Source organism: Eschrichtius robustus, chromosome 14 (genome assembly GCF_028021215.1).
Source record: "Eschrichtius robustus isolate mEscRob2 chromosome 14, mEscRob2.pri, whole genome shotgun sequence".
In the NCBI taxonomy this organism is placed as follows: Eukaryota; Metazoa; Chordata; class Mammalia; order Artiodactyla; family Eschrichtiidae; genus Eschrichtius; species Eschrichtius robustus.
Genome location: NC_090837.1, coordinates 31,003,753 through 31,021,674, shown reverse-complemented (window position 1 = coordinate 31,021,674; position 17,922 = coordinate 31,003,753). Strand labels below are relative to the sequence as shown.

The following is a 17,922-nucleotide window of genomic DNA, read 5'->3' as shown; positions in this document are numbered from 1 at the left end:
CATAAACTCTGTATAAGTTATCTAAATATTTTACATGCTGATACTGCCCATAATTTTAAAACCTTATTTTTCATCACTGCTTTTCAAAATGTGACACACTCTAATATATATCTAGTATTTATATGGGTTCTCTAATTTTCCTTTTCTTCACACTTGAACAGTCTTTATTTCAGCTTCTGAAGGAGGCTAATTTTTCCATTTTCATAAAATACAAATTACATATGTACTCAAATAATTGTACAGACACCACACTATATAAAGATGGTGCCATTGTTTAAAAGTAAATTTCTGGCTGACTCAAAAAGGTTCAGCAGCTGATGTATAAAAGCATGAGCTCAGTATAGGAAGAATATTGGAAGTGTTAGTGCATAAGGTGTGAAAGTGCAGGCTATACAAAATCTAAGGGTGGCTGAAAGCCGTTCAAGTAACAGACCTAATCTCCACGTGACCAGTGATGTGGGAACTGATACCATGTGGGTGAAGTGGTTGCCACCTCTTCAAAGTGCTGACTTTAAGAAGACGTCAGCAATGAATGAGACAGAAAGTAGTAGTAGTCAATGGCACTTGGACGTTAAACAAAATTGTAAAGTGGATAAATTTGTGTTACATGTTTTTTTTTTTTTAAACATCTTTATTGGAGCATAATTGCTTTACAGTGGTGTGTTAGTTTCTACTTGTGTTACATGTTTCTGTTCCTTTCTGCAGTCCTCCTGTCTGTCCACCATAAGCACCCTGACTTGATTTCTTGACATCTTAATCCAGTTCTGAAATCCCCTAGTTGTATGACTCATTCTACATTTATTAAGTATCTGCACATGCTAGGTATTACAAAAGTCCCTAAGTATAAGTCACAGACTTGTATTTGAAGTATCTGTTGGGTAAGTGAAAAACAGAAACAGAACAGTAGAGCTACCTCACTGGAGGTTACCTTCCCACAAAGAACTCCCAAATTCCATAAATAGGCGTTTTTATTCTCAGTAAATGCACTACTATCCCTACCATCCTCCGTCCCACAAATAGATAATACCTAAGTTTTTCATTCTCCAGGTGCTATAATTTACACAGGTGCTTATTAATAAAGTAGTATACTTTTATAAGTTTACAAGAAGCTGAAGTGTGTGTGTGTGCGCATGCGCGTGCGTGTATTTAAGCACTTATTCATCTAGAATAGGTGGAATGCATAGGGGATATTGTAGAACAGATAGCCTTCTCTTTGCCCCTTGACTTTCCTGGGAAACGATCTTTGACCTCCCAAATCCCGGTGATCAGGGTAGCAGCAATAAAATATACACATCTTTTGGAATGGTTTCAAACCAGTGATGTTCCCAGGGGTAAATGAGAAGTTAACTTTACCTCCTTCCAGATCAATCCAAATAAACATATAAGTAAATACCAATGCAGACATAGCCTCAAGACAAGTCCCCTACCCAACCTCCTCCCCACCACAGATTCCTACCCCTGTGCCCTTCCTAAAATATAAATTCTTGAACTGCACCTCTCCTTGACCGATAATCTAAAATATCTTCTAGTTAAGTAGATGGAAAATAATAAAGAGTAACTGATTAAAGACAAATATATGATATTTAATCTTTGGAATCTAAAATAAATGATACAAATGAGCTTATTTACAAAACAGAAACAGACTCACAGACATAGAACACAAATTTATGGTTACCAAAGGGGAAAGTGGGGGTGGGGTAGATTAGAGGTTGAGATTAACAGATACACACTACTATATTCAAAATAGGTAAACAACAAGGGGCTTCCCTGGTGGCGCAGTGGTTGAGAAACTGCCTGCCAATGCAGGGGACACGGGTTCGAGCCCTGGTCTGGGAAGATCCCCCATGCCGTGGAGCGACTAGGCCCGTGAGCCACAATTGCTGAGCCTCCGCGTCAGGAGCCTGTGCTCTGCAACAAGAGAGGCTGCGACAGTGAGAGGCCCGCGCGCCGCGATGAAGAGTGGCCCCCACTTGCCGCAACTAGAGAAAGCCCTCGCACAGAAACGAAGACCCAACACAAACATACATACATAAATAAATAAATTTTTTTAAAAAAGGATTTACACACACAACTATATTCAGTATCTTATAATAAGCTATAATGAAAAAATGGAAAAAATATATATATACATTTATATATAAAACTGAGTTACCTGAAACTAACACAAAATTGTAAATCAACTAAAGTTTTTTTAAAAAAGTAACTGATGAGAATCTACATAAACGTGCATAGAAGTTTGGGGACTAGGAAGTAATACACTGGTATGGCAAATGTGTATAGCAAGAAGGAATGAAAGATGGGAGGTGATGTAGAACATGCTCTGAAGGCGGATGAAGACACCCCGGGCTATATCCCCTAATGGTGAGGTGACCTTGGACAAGCTACTTATTAGCTCTTACTCTGTTTATGTGTCTCTTAAATGGGGATAATAATTGATGGTATTAATAGTTGATGGTATTAGTAGTAGAGATAGTGCTTCAGATTTTGGGAAGTCTTTTATCCTAGAGGCAGGAACCCTCAGATGAGAAGAAACATGATATGATCTGTAATGCTGGCCACATTGTGGTTTCAGGTGATAACTGATCTAGGCAAGCACTGGTGAGGACCTGAGCTGGGACAGTGGCCATGGGGATCGAGAGAAGATGGACGTAAGAGATAGTCCAGAGAGTGACACTTGAACGGTTGAATTTGGAAGCTGAGGAATTGAGAGAGTTGCAAAAGACTCTGAGGTTTTTAGTTTGAATAAGTGGGTTGTTGTCACGCCAGAGGTGGGAAAACATTGGCTTTTAGCAGCAAGAGGAAGCAGTTGTGGAAGAGAAAGTAATGAGTTGAATGTTTTCAGTCTTGAATTAGGGTGGTTGAAAGGAGTCCAAGAAGTTCCAGGTTAGGCATTTGAATCTCAGAGGAAAAGTAGAGACTTGGACTTGCCTATAAGTTCTTTAAGTTTAGGGTCGTGGTATATTTAGTTTCGTTTTGTCATCACCCACTCCCAAAGTATATGTGACATTAGTAGAATATAGTTATGTTTTCTGAAGATGTGTAATCATTAATATAATCAGACTATTTTAAAAGCCCAGAATCTGTTGATTTTATTAGTCAGGCATGTGAAATATAATTGCTTCGTCAAATGCATGCTGGTTATTTTGGAGAGATTTTGAAGGAGGAGGGATTTACTTTATATACTGTCATCTCCGTGCGTTGGTCACATCTGTTCCTTTTGGATTCCATACAAGATAAGGTGGAAATTTATGGTAGCCTCAGTAGGGGAAAAGTCAAGCCTAAGGATAATTGTGATCTCAAGTAACATTTAGCTATTCTTTAAATGTCACTAGTGTTAGTTGCAGATATCTTAGAGTGCCTTGAGAGGTACAGAGCAACTTTCAAATGTATTTGTGTTTTTTATCAATTAAGTTTCATTTTGTTATTTAGCATTTTCTCATGGAGAAGAAAAAATGTTTTAATGAAAAATTTAATGTTTTAATGATTGCTTATTTCTCACTTTTCTTCCTAGTTTCCCAAATAAAATTGTTGAGATGATAAACATTAACATTTTTTAAAGGAGCTTTTTGTCAGAAATAATTTGGTAAAATGTTTTAAATATGAGTTCAAATTTAGTGACTAAAGAGATATTAAAGACTAAAAAGATTGCAACAAATTAGAAAATAATGCAGTATAATGATAACCATGGCCATTTTGAGAACAAGGGTTTGAGGATTTGGATTCTAGGTGAGTTTCTTACTCTAAGCAATCATCTCCTAAGGGAGGCAGAGCAAACATTTTTTTTTAAGTTACTACTGCACTAGAATTCCAAGACCAGCTTGATCTATAGTCCTGGGTAAAGTAACAAAAAGGTTTGGACTGCTTAGGGAAGAAAAGGGTTTCAACCTGGTCTGGCAGTGAAATGGCATCACAGAGATATAGTATCTTTGCTGGGGTCACAGACTAGCCAGCTTCATGAGAACCATGCAGGGTCGTTGCTGCTGGTGCTTGAGAATCGCGTGCAGAGAGGAGCAAGCCTGTTGGGCAGGTGCAACTCAGCGACCAGAGCCAGGCTGCTATCCTTCCCTGGGGTAATTCCACACTCTTCATCACGGACATATCATGTACCGTGAGGCTAACTTATTCACTTTAGAACTTATATTTTTCCCTTTTAAAAAAGTAGGAGTCTCTTTAAAAGAACCATGGGGAGAAAAACATATCTGTGTTGGAGAGCATTGCTTAATTACCTTCAGTTGATGAATCAGGAGCACAGATGACAACCTTACATCTCTCAGGTACCCGTATCTGTGTAACTCAGAGAATCTGCATTTGACCTTTAATATGTATATTCAAAATGGTAAGCACTATGATATAGTGATTGAAACATACACAGGAGTATGTGTGTAGTATAATTTAAGTAATATATTAATATGCATAGGCAAAGAAGACCAGAAGAAAATAGGATGAAGAAATTATAAAGTGATGTTACACAGGAGAAATACAAACACATGGGAAAATGAGCCACACCTGTAATAAAAAAATCGAACAAATAGTACCATTTTGTACCTATTAGTGAAGTTTTTAAAAATATTTTTTCTGATGTTAAAACTAATACATGTGTTAGGCTAGGAATTTGGAAAATACAACAAAACTTGAAAAAAAATAAAAAGGCATAATTCCTCTGGCCAGAGTTTAATATGGATACTATTTTGATGTATTTCTCTCATTTCTTTTTCCCTACATATACACACACACACACAGACAAAATTATATACTGCTATTTTCAACTGACAAACTATACGAAAGTTTTTTCTAAATTATTAAGTATCTATAATATCAAATAATTAGGACAACCTGAATGTCTCCTCAGGAGAATCCATTTAAATGATTACACATTAACTCCATGTAATATGCAGCCCTTAAAAACAGTAATAAAGAAAATGCAACTTCAAAAGAAAATATCTACAACTGTTCAATGAAAAAAAGCCATATGTGAAATGGGACATGCTGTGGTTTGAGCTCCTTATTTTCATAATAGTTGTTTTCATGCCGTTAAATCCTACCTGAACTTCCTATACATCCTTCCTGCCTCAGTTCAGTGCTGTTGCTTTGAGAAGCCTGCTTCCCTTCACTTCTCCCAGTATACTGACTCTTTCCCAAGTGCACCCTTTGGACCTAGTGCCCACTGCCATTTTAGCGATTATCAGGTTGTGTAACTGTTACAGCACAGGACTGTGTTCTTTTCATCATGTCACTCGTAGCACCTAGCACTCTGTGCCTGGAGGAGCATAATAAATATTTACTTAAGATTGATTCTGAGTGTCGAATTAAGGTTTTGTGGGATATACAAAGGAAAAAACCATTCCCAATTTCCAGTAAAACTTACCTAATGAGAAATAATATAAATAGAATACTTACATATAAACCCTAAAAAATCAAGTTCTTAACGGCAAGGGGAGAACAGTCCTCAAGAACAAATTGTAAATAAGGCACCAATAAGACAAAATACACCTGTCATATCAGTACATATTCTTGTATTCATTTAATCAAGGAACAGAATAAATACTACTTCCAAAACAGCCGTTCCTTTTTTGCAGCATGAAGTTCTATGGCTTGATACTCTGTATTGCAATATTGATAACTGGGAATGGAGTTATGCTTACAAGCAGTTGTAATTCCAAAAATGTTCTTTTTTATACCACATGTCAATATAACCGTGTCACTCATTGGCACCTAATAATAGTATTGTCTTAGAATATTTCCACATCTTCTCCAAAAATAAGATTGTGATCTCTCCACGGCTCCTATCCAGTGGTCAAAACCTTATAGACACTCTAAAATGCTTCTGGAATTTGAATTTCCATGTAAAGAGAATATTTGGGAGCTAGATCACTTCAGAGGAAGCTTGATGTATTAAAATAAATTTATAACTTTAATATTATTAAATACTTAGCCAAAAAAGTGTTTAGTTACTTTTTGTAATGAGTTTGGTTTTTTCCTCTTTTGGTCAGAGGCCTCAGTTTTCTTTTCTTTTAATTAGAGGTCTGGGTTTTCTTTCCAGTTGGAGGCCCCATATATGCAGTGTATATTTCAGCTAAGAAAAGATGCCCAACTAGGAAGAAAATAAACTATAAATTAAAAAACTAATGAATAAACTAGCTTATTTCTAATTATGTATCCAGTTTATCTGTTATAATCTTGACTGTGTAATTGGGGGATATATTTCTTCTTTTTTTTTTTTTCTTTAACGGATCGTAAAGCAAATAGTCATGTGTCTTGTATAGTTAAAACCATTCACCTTTATTCAAGTTCTGTCCTTTATGGGAATCATTTGCTCTTTTATGCTTTTACTGATAAAATTCTGAAGCATATAAAACCATCTGTGATGTTTACTTAATTATAAACCCTTTAAGTTAGTGATTGTTAATCTTTTTTACATCAAAGAATTTTACTTAAATATACTCTCTCCAGGAAAAAAGAAAATGTACATATATGTAAAATTTTATTGGGGACTTCCCTGGTGGTCCAGGGAAGACTCCGTGCTTCCACTTCAGGGGACGCGGACAGGTTCCATCCCTGGTCAGGGAACTAAGATCCCACATGCCGCATGGCACAGCCAAAAAAAAAAATTTTTTTTTTACATTAGTAGCCAGTGTTTTCCTGAATCCAGTCCCCTGAGTTATGAACCTCTTCATTATATTATACATACATTTCAATATTAGATACGTTTTTTTGGTATCTGTGTTGTAAATCCAGTGTAGTGTGTGCTTTTAGAAGTGTCACAGGGTGTCATCCTGAAGCAGATTCTCTATAAAGCTTTTCCACAAAACTGTAGCAGAGTTCTTACATATTGCTGTTGTATTATTTACATACAAATATGAATTTTTTCTCTGAATTGTTTGAAATATTTGATGTATATGCTATATTTTTCTCTCAGTCTTACTTTTCTGACAGTTGTCTCTTGACTAACAGCAGATTTTCCTTTCTTATTCTAGATTCTGAAGAGGCTCGGTCTGTAAATCCTTCCAGTGTTGATGAAAATATTGACTCTGAGACAGAGAAAGACTCTCTCATCTGCGAAAGTAAACAAATAGTTCCCAGTAAAGCAGCTCTTCCATGTGCCCTTGATGAGTATGAGTTCAAAGATGACGAGGAGGAAGCAGTAAGCAAGATGATCGATGGCAGGCGCATTCTTAGGAAAGAGCTGAGAAGAGAGAACGAGGCTCAAGTAGAAAAGAGTAGCTTATTTGCAAAACAGGAAAAAGCTTTCTATCCTAAATCATTTAAAAATAAAAAACAAAAGCCATCTAGGGTTTTGTATTCAAGTTCTGAAAGTTCAGATGAAGAAATTCTTCAGAACAAAAAGTGTTCTGCTCCATGTTCTGTCCCTGAAACATCGAATTCTGATATACAGACCAGAAGGGAATATGGAGTTTCAAATGAACACAAACAGAAAGGCAAAGTTAAAAGAAAATTAAAGAACCAGAACAAAAATAAAGAGAACCAAGAGCTGAAGCAAGAAAAAGAGGGGAAAGAAAATACCAGAGTAACAAACTTGACAGTTAATACTGCACTAGATTGTTCAGAAAAGACCAGAGAGGAGGGGAATTTTAGGAAATCTTTTAGCCCGAAAGATGATACTTCATTACATTTATTTCATATTTCCACTGGTAAATCTCCCAAACATTCTTGTGGACTCAGTGAAAAGCAGTCAACACCACTAAAACAAGAACATTCTAAGACATGTTTATCACCAGGAAGTTCTGAAATGTCATTACAGCCTGATCTTGTTCGGTATGATAATATAGAATCTGAATTCTTGCCAGAAAGTTCAAGTGTAAAATCTTGTAAGCATAAGGAAAAAAACAAACATCAGAAAGATTTCCACTTAGAATTTGGTGAAAAGTCAAATGCCAAAATAAAGGATGAAGATCACAGTCCGACATTTGAAAACTCAGATTGCACGCTGAAAAAAATGGATAAAGAGGGTAAAACATTAAAAAAGCATAAATTAAAACATAAAGAAAGGGAAAAAGAAAAACATAAAAAAGAAATTGACGGTGAAAAGGAAAAATACAAAAATAGGGATGGTGCTAAAGAGCTGCAGCGAAGTGTGGAATTTGATAGAGAATTTTGGAAAGAGAATTTTTTTAAAAGTGATGAAACTGAAGATCTATTTTTAAGTATGGAACATGAGTCCCTAACATTAGAAAAAAAATCAAAGTTGGAGAAAAACATAAAAGATGATAAATCAACCAAGGAAAAGCATGTCTCCAAAGAGAGGAACTTTAAAGAAGAACGAGAAAAGATTAAAAAGGAAAGTGAGAAATCTTTTAGGGAGGAAAAAATAAGAGATTTGAAAGATGAGAGAGAGAATGTACCAACTGATAAAGAAACAGAATTCAGTTCTTTAGGTATAAGTGCCAGTGAAGAGTCTATAGGGTTACATTCAGTGGAAAAGGAAATAGAAATTGAAAAACAAGAAAAGCATATGAAAGAAAGTAAGGAAAAATCTGAGAAACGCTTTCAAAGTAAAGAAAAGGATGTTGAGAAGGCTGAAAGAAAAAACTCTGAAAAAGAGAAGAAGATAAAACATGAGCATAAGTCAGAGAAAGACAGATTAGATCCTAGTGAATGTGTTGACAGAATAAAAGAAAAAGACAAGCTATATTCACATCACCCAGAAAAATGCCATAAAGAAGGTGAGAAGATAAAAAACATGACTACCGTTAAAAAAACTGATGACAGAGAGAAAAGTAGAGAAAAGATAGATAGAAAACATGACAAAGAAAAACTTGAAAAAGAGAGACAACCTGCAGAGAGCAAAGAGAAGCACTTGATGGAAAAAAAAACCAAACAGTCAGATAATACTGAGTATACTAAATCAGAAAAAAGCAAAAATAAAGAAAAAGATAGGGAGGTAGATAAAAAGGAAAAATCTAGAGATAATGTAAATATAACTAACTCCAAACAGTTCCAGGAAGAGAGGAGGTCAAGTATAGCAGATAGCAATAAAGCACAACATGAAAAAACTTTCTCTCTTAAAGAAAAAACAAAAGATGAGCCTTTGAGAACTCCTGATGGAAAAGAAAAAGACAAAAAAGATAAAGATATAGACAGATACAAAGAACGAGACAAACACAAGGATAAAGTTCAACTAAGTAGTTCACTCAAAGTAAAATCTGAAGCAGATAAGCCTAAACCTAAGTCATCACCAGCATCAAAAGATACTCGACCCAAAGAAAAGAGGCTAGTGAATGATGACTTAATGCAGACCAGCTTTGAACGGATGCTAAGCCTTAAAGACCTAGAAATAGAGCAGTGGCACAGAAAACACAAGGAAAAGATTAAGCAAAAAGAAAAGGAACGGTTGAGAAATCGTAATTGTTTAGAACTTAAAGTAAAAGATAAAGAAAAAACAAAGCATGTACCAGCTGAGTCCAAAAATAAAGAACTTACTAGGTCGAAGAGTTCAGAGTTGACTGATGCTTATACCAAGGAGAAACGTTGCAAAGATGCTGTAAGTAACAGGTCACAATCTGTCGACACCAAAAATACAGTGAATTTAGGCAAGTCATCCTTTGTTTCAGATAATAGCTTAAACAGATCTCCTAGATCAGAAAGTGAAAAGCCAGGTCTCAGCTCCAGGTCTGTATCCATGATTTCGGTGGCTAGCTCAGAAGATTCTTGCCATACTACAGTGACAACCCCAAGGCTTCCAGTGGAGTATGACTCAGACTTTATGTTAGAAGGTTCAGATTCCCAAATGTCCTTTTCCCAGTCACCATTTTTGTCAGTTGCCAAATCTCCTGCCCTTCATGAAAGGGAGTCAGATAGCCTGCCTGAACTACCAGAGCGGATTAAAGCGTCATATACAAACAGACTTCCAACAGCCCATCTCCGGTCATCTTCGGTAGAAGATGCTAAACTAGTTATAAATGAGGGGAGACCAACTGCAGAAGTTCGAAGATGTAGCATGCCATCTGTCATTTGCGAACATACAAAACACTTCCAAACAATATCAGAAGAAAGCAGTCAAGATGGCTTAGTTGTGCCAAGAGATGCTTGTCCTTCTCCCAAACCTGAGGTACCCTCGGATGTGCCTGAAAGAGAACTTTCAAGTGCATCTAACACACATTCCAGTTTTGCAGCCTCTCCAACTAGATCTGTAAACAGCAAATATACTTCTGCTGATACAAATGGTATCAAGAGCACTGCTGCAGTGGGCACTTTGATGGACAGTCCTGTGTATCTAGAGCCGTCTAATCAGGTTGGTGTGATCCAAAGTAAATCATGGGAAATACCTGTTGATAGACGGGAGTCATTAAGCGCCAGTGACTTCGTCTGCCCAAATTCTACTACACCTGATCACGATTCCTCTGTTCAGGGTTTTTGTAATTCTGAAAACAAAATATTGAAAGAACAGAATATTGATTTTGTATCCTTGCACCAGACTGAATTGCCAGGAAACACTTGTGCTCAGGATCCAGCGTCCTTTCTCCCTTCACAGCAACCTTGCTCTTTTCACAGCCGATCACTTTCAGATGCTGAATCTATTTCTAAGCATAGGTCTTTGTCATATGTTGCCAATCAAGAGCCAGGTATTTTACAACAGAAAAATGCAATTCAAATTATCAATTCTGTTTTAGATACTGATAATGAATCTACAAAAGATATGGAGAATACTTTTATCCTAACAGATGTTCAAAAGACAGATGCCTTTGTCCCAGTGTACTCTGAAAGCACTGTTCAAGAAACAGCACCGAATTTTGAGAAAGCTAATACTTTGCCTGTATTACCATCAGAAAAGGACTTTAATGGAAGTGATGCCTCTTCCCAGCCAAATACATATTATGCATTTAGCAAACTAATGTATAAGTCTTCCAGTGGCCATGAGGCTGAAAATAGCACTTCTGATATTCAGGTTATTTCACACGAAAAAGAAAACAAACTGGAGAGTTTGGTTTTGACTCATTTGAATGATAAGTGTGATTCTGATTTATGTGAAATGAATGCAGGGATGCCAAAAGGAAACCTGAATGAACAGGATAATCCAAAACATTGTCCTGAAAGTGAAAAGTGTTTGCTTTCCATAGAAGATGAAGAATCACAACAGAGTACTTTATCGAGTCTGGAAAACCATTCACAACAACCAGCTCAACCAGAAATGCACAGATACGGACACTTAGTTAAAGTAGAATTAGAAGAAAGTGCTGAAGATGATAAAACTGAAAACCAAATTCCTCAAAGGATGACTAGAAACAAAGCAAATACAATAGCAAATCAAAGCAAACAGATTCTTGCCACCTGTACACTATTAGCAGACAAAGATACCGAGTCTTCATCTCCTAGGGGAAGAATAAGATTAACTGAGGAGGATGATCCTCAGATTCACCACCCACGGAAAAGGAAAGTGTCACGTGTGCCTCAGCCTGTGCAAGCAAGTCCCTCTTTACTGCAAGCAAAAGAGAAAACTCAGCAGTCTCTGGCAGCCATCGTGGACTCTCTGAAACTAGACGAGATCCAGCCGTACAGTTCAGAGAGAGCAAATCCGTATTTTGAATACTTGCACATAAGGAAAAAAATCGAAGAAAAACGCAAATTGTTGTGTAGTGTTATCCCTCAAGCACCTCAGTATTACGATGAATATGTGACATTTAATGGATCGTATCTCCTGGATGGAAACCCCTTAAGCAAGATCTGCATCCCCACAGTAAGTAACCTCACTTGATACACACCTGCAGCCCATTCACTAGGAATGTGACAAAAGTCATGTATAGTTTTAAATTTTCTAGTAGCCACATTTTAAAAAGTAAAAGGAAACGGGCAAAATTAGTTTTAATATTTCAGTGTCAAAATAGAATCAATATAGAAAAGTTATTGAGATAGTCTATAATCTTTTTTTTTTTTTTTTTTTTTTTTTTTGGTGCTGAGTATTTGAAATCCGGTGGGCTAGCAGTATGTCTCAGTTCAGACCAGCCACCTGTCAGTCAGTGCTCAGTAGCCGTGTGTAGGCTGTGCTACCTTATTGAACAGCACTGGTCCATGGTATTTTGTTCCTTACCTGCTTTTTCTTTCAACCCTAAGGAGTTATACTTTTATTTCTCTGAAGCGTAATTCCTTTCCATGTGCATTTGATCCCATTCCCTCCAGTCTTCTCTGGAACCTTCCTCTATGAAAACACTTCTTGCTAATATATTTTAAAATTTTCTCTCTCCACTGGCCTTTATCCACCCACTCTGAACATATTTGGGTCTCCTTCATCCCAAGGAGAAAAAAGTTGCCCCTTGCCTGTCACAGTTTGTCTAGCTCAGCCTCTCTCACTGCCGCACCTTGGAGAGTGGTCTGTGCCTGATGTCTCCTCTCTGTCACTTCTTGTTCCTCCTGTCACCGTTATGTGCACTGACAAAGCTCACCAGTGAGCTTGTAATTGCCTGATTGTTTGGCCTCTCCCTTTTTCTTTCTACTTGATCTCTGTCATATTTGATATCGTGACCATCTTGTTCATAAAATTCCCCCCACTCCCCGGTCTTTCATGATGGTGCACTCTTCTGGTCCTCTTGCCTCACTAATCTTTTTCTGTCTTTTTATGGCTCCTCTACCCACTCCTTAAACATCAGCGTTCTCCAGGAATTAAATTTTCAGTCAGCTTTCATTCAGTGAGGTCCTGTCTCTTTCTGTGGTTTCAGCAGTCTTCCACGCACCAGTTAGTCCCAAAAAATTCTGTTGCGCCATATCATCTCTGTTGATCTCTAGACTCAAATATAGGTGCCTCCTGGGCATCGTCACCTAAATGACCTGAGGCACCTGTAATGGGCTTGGTTCCCCAGGAAGCTGACTCTGAGACTGTGAGCAATCCCTGTCTATGTGTGAGGGAATCAGAATCGGGTAGAGCAAGCAGGTGAACTGAAATAAATGCAGGTGCAACAGTGACTCACTGCACCTGCGGGAGCTGCTAACGGGGAGTCTACCCTCAGGGAAGGAATGTGACCTTGGGCTCCGTCCTAGAGGGGAGCTGCAGCGGGAGCCATCAGCCACCAGCACCCCGCGTTCTTGGGGGGAGGGGCTAACCATGCGCCCACTCCCACTTCAGACTTGACACAGACCAAAAGGGAATGAGTTACCACCCGCTCCCTTAAAAACAAATTTGTATTTATTAGTGAAGACACCCACAGTAGAAACCAAATTCTGACCATTCTACCTTCCAGAATCTGTACCTTCTACCACTGCGTTGGTTTAGGGCCCTTGTCGTTATCTCTTACTCTCAACGTCGCAGCAAGTTTTTCCCTTCTTTTTTCTCCTAGTTTCTTTCTATTGGAGCATTCTCTCTTGTTGTTAAATTTATGTCCCTTCCAAAGCAATAAAAAGCTGTTTCCCTATTGAAGTATCTCAGCTGTGATTAGCTGGCTTCCCATTGCCCACAGCATAAAACCCATATCTAAGCCCAGCATAATTATTCATTCACAGTCTGACCCCAGTCTACCCCTCCTGATTCACCTTCTCACCACTCATCCAAATCACCTAGTGTTTCAGCCAAACTGAACTCACTCTTTGGAATCTCTTGTTTCACTACTTGGGTTCTTTGGCAGTGCTTTTCCCTCTATGCGAAATGTTGTTTTCGCCGGGCCCCCTTTTCTCTCCTCTTCCATCGATTGTACCGACTATGATGTCACCTCTGTGCAAGGTCTTGTCAAAGCAGAATTGCTTGTGTCTTCCTTATACCTCCCCTGTTATGTTGCAGTTAACTGTTTACATGTCTGCCTCTCCCCCTGAGCTATAATCCGATTAAGGGTTACTACACTTTTGATCTCTTGTAGAATGAGTCCTACATCTATCTTCAGCCCTGAATACACTACTGATTTCCATAATCATGTGTCTAGCTGCTTCTGGACGTCTCCTGAATATCCCACAATATCCTTAAAGTCATTATGTCCAATACCAAACACGCTTATCTTATCTCAGAAGTGCTCTTCTTGCTCCATCTGCTTCAGTTACCATCATTATCTGTTACCTCACTTCCCAGGCTGGGAACCCAAAACTCAACCCTCCCCTCTTCCTTCCTGTCACATTAGTCACTAAGTCCTATTGATTCATCTCACTTCCTTTCCCCTCTTCTTTCTTACCACTGTCATGCAGGGACCTCATGACCTCCTTAGACTACTGCATTATCACACATGTGAATATAGCATAATCAGATATTCAAAAATTGCATATGCATGTAATTCATAACTGTGTGCTAAGCATAGTGCTAACTGGATATCAGACATGAGCAAAACAGACATTCTGAGAAGCTGCCATAGGTTCTAGTCCAGTCTCTTCTAGGCTAGTCAGTCTACTTATTGTCTGGATTCCTTATATGAAACTCAGATCTGATTCATGACTACCTGGCTAAACATCTTCTAAAGAAGACTCAGTTTTCTATAAGCTAAGTCCCCACTCCTGCATACACGGTCCTCTCACGCAGGCTCGGCTGTGGTTACTACCCTGCTGTACTCGGTGGTCCCCAGGCCATTCCCTGCCGGTTCACAGCCTGCCTTTGCACATGTTCCTTCTTTCAAAGCCCAGCTCAGAGGAGATCAGACAGAGGAATGGTGGTTCTTTATTCCCGCTTTCACGGAATATACCTGATGCTAGTGCCTTTTAAATCTTAGACAGAGATTTTGATATTACTCTACTAATAGTAAACAGTAGTAGATTTAAAAGAATAGAGTTGTAAATAAATTTGTCATTCTTTCAAATTGTCAGCAAGATAATTTGTTAATGATTCAAAGAATATAAAGCTAATAATTTCCTTTTTTCCTTTATTTCTCCTTAAAGGATAAGAACTTTGAACTGAACTATGTATCATAGGGTTGAAATATAGATAAAGCTATAAAGAACACATTTAAATTAGAAATTTTTACGAACTGTTTCACTAAAAACAATTTCTAATAAACTGTTAGGTTACCCTTTTAACACTATCTGCCTACTGATACGTATATGTATGTATACAAGTGTATATAGTGTGATGCGTATTTGTGTATGTGTTATGCATGCCTGTGTTTACTATCAGCTTTGCTTATTCCTGCAAAGATGATGTGATACAAGTTTAATCCCCTTGCAGCAGTTCTAGGGATATAACTTTAATTAAACTAGAATTTAGTCATAATCAAGTGTTGTTTCAAAAGGCGTTATAAGCAGAGCTTAGAATTATTTCTGGATGTAGTAGGGAATTTTTTCTTTGTTTTTAATGAAAATTATTAAAGTAGAGAAACACACAGCACAATGTAGTAGAAAAAGTAGTAGATTTCCAAGTAGCATACGTGAGTTTGTCTAGATTTTGCTGCAAACCACCTGTGTGATCTTGAAGAATTTGCTTCACTTCTCTGATCCTTAGTTTTGACATCTGTAAAACAATAATGTCTACCCCACCTCAAAGCAGGTTGAAATAGTATATGTCACAGCCCATTGAAAACTTTTAAAACATTGTACAGATTTAAGAGGTTACCATTATTTTATCCAGCTCAAAATTACTTTAAGGGTCACATTTACTATTGCTAATATGTGAACCCTCCACCTTTTGCTCATAAAAAGCTGTACTTTTGAGTTTATTGGACTAAAACTCGTTTATTTGAAACTTAGTTTTTGAAAAATAATAAAGACCAGAATAACAAAAACCGCTTTGTTACATTACTTTTCGTATTTACCAATATTTTATCCATTTGTTTCCTTTCAGTCTGCTAATTGCCTTTTTGTCAAAGTGGTTTCTTCACTTTGTCTGTGTAATCTGATTATAGAACCTGTTAATAAATGTGGTATGTTGTCTCCAGAGTCCACTTACATGTTCTTTCTTCTATCACATGCTTTTCTTAAAATTTAGCCAGAATGCTGCCATTTTTCCAGAGGAAATGCAGGGCAGAAAAATAAAACTTTAGGTCAGGTTCCCAAAACTCAAATGAACAGGCGGAGGAAAAAAAGAAGAAGACTTGTCACAAGCTGGTATACACAGAAACCCTGCAGAGGGATGGAGGTGTGGGGGATGAGAAGAAAGGGTGTCCCGAGGAAGCTGTCAAGAGAGCTTCTGTTCTAGAGACTCCTGGGACTCACAGATGCTAAAAAAGACAAAATCTCCACGCCTGATTTACTTACAGGTAGATGAGGAAAACAGCAAAAGGAAAGTTTCCTCAAAAGTCTCCATATAGAGACTTCTCTATAGATTGATATATGTTGAGAATTCCCAAATTTATATATTCCGCCCAAACCTCTCTCCTCGGCTTCTTTTTTGCTAACTGGATAGCTCCACAGACTCAACATTTCAGCACTGAACTTGCCCCCAAACCTGCTTCTCTTTCCTCGTGTCCCCTTCCTGTGGTCTCTATTACTAGCCATCCAGTCCTCGTGCTAAGGACCTACAGGTCCTCAGCTGCTCCCTCTTTTTTATCCTAAATCAGTCAGTTACCCACATTTTTAGACCCCCATCTCTTCCACTCCCTCCTCATCTAACACCAGTGTAACAGTGACCTGCTTCCTTAATTCCTTGCCTACAATGTTGTCCCCCTAATACCTGTTCTCCAAATATAGCGGTGAGCTATTAAGACCTTCCACTGGTTCCCCATTACATACAAAATTTACCCTAATGTGTTACAAATAATATGTGTTCCACAGTATGTTAATTAAATACCTTCTCCAGTAGGGAGGGAGAGGTGTTTTCCATGATCAAATAAGTTTGGGAAACACCATTTATCTAAAAATAAATAGATTTCTTCACTGTAGGACTTCTGAGAACTATTAAAATTTAATTTGTTAATTACAAGATACCTAAATAAGTACATATATACAGTGTTTCCCAAACTTAACTTGTTCTTGGAACCGTTTCCGGTAAATCATCTCTATGCACCCAGTGTTCTGTGGGTCATGCTTGAAGAAACGCTGTTTCCAGAACAGACTACAAGCTTTATTACTGGGCTCTGCTGCCCTCTCCACCCTTGTATCCCACCCTTCCTGCCCTCACATCGATGTTCCAGGAACTCAGGACAGCCTGCAGTTGCCTCCTGACACCAGGTGTTCTCATGCAGGTGATTATACTGTCCTCTCGTGTGTGAATTATCTCCCTCCCTTCTTTCCCTTTCTTTTTTCCCCACAACTCATTTCCCTTAACTCTTTACTCTGGCTCTTCCTTTAAGATAGAGCTCAGGCATTACCCTCTCAAAGAAGCTTTCTCTGACAGTCCGGTCTCAAAGGAGTAGATATTTGTCCTCTGTGCTGCTTGAAGGACGCCTGTATGACTTCACAAAACTAAAATAATAGCACCAAACTCTACTCTTGCCTCTTCTTATTAAATTTAAAGAAGTTTACAGACACAGAAATCAAATGCATTACTGCAATCAGAGACCTGAAAAATGATCAGCCCCAGTAAATTATTGGTATTGTAGAATTTTCTGCATTGATTCAACTGATTGTTATTTGACATGTTTTCAATTCCCCATGATTCCTATAAACTGTTTACTGTTTATAAATAGAGTCTTGATTGGATCCAGGTTTGTGTCTTTGGCAAGAGTGTTTCCTGTATAGTACTGCATAATCCCTGTAGCGCCACATCAGGAAGCACACAGTATCTGCTTGTTCCCCCTTCAGAAGAGTCCCCAGAGTTATTAAACTGTGCCAAAATGTGCTAAGATACCTTTGTTACTTCACTCTAATATGCTGACAGTAATTAAAAGCTTGGGGTGGGGGGGTATATAGATACTCCAAGAGGTAGAGGGAGAATATTCAGGGATCGCAGACAGTTACTGCCATACTTGGATGTCTCTTTATATTAACACTTGAGTGTATACATAGACTGAGTCAGCTTTCTTTTGTGTTTTTGTTTTTGGTTGCATTGAGTTTCAGTTGCGGCATGCAGGATCTTTGTAGAGGCATGCGGGATCTTCCGTTGCGGTGCACGGGCTTCTAGTTGTGGCACAC

The 17,922-nt window shown here is 38.1% G+C and overlaps 1 protein-coding gene across 4 annotated transcripts in view; it reads left to right on the top strand.

Moving 5' to 3' along the window:
* Positions 1–17,922, top strand: part of ANKRD12 (ankyrin repeat domain 12) — a 115,046-nt gene that overhangs the window by 85,733 nt on the left and 11,391 nt on the right. For all 4 annotated transcript variants that reach the window (XM_068562323.1, XM_068562322.1, XM_068562320.1 and 1 more), the window contains one exon: positions 6,975–11,692. In XM_068562323.1, the coding sequence (XP_068418424.1) occupies positions 6,975–11,692 (4,718 nt within the window). The remainder of the gene's footprint in view (positions 1–6,974; positions 11,693–17,922) is intronic.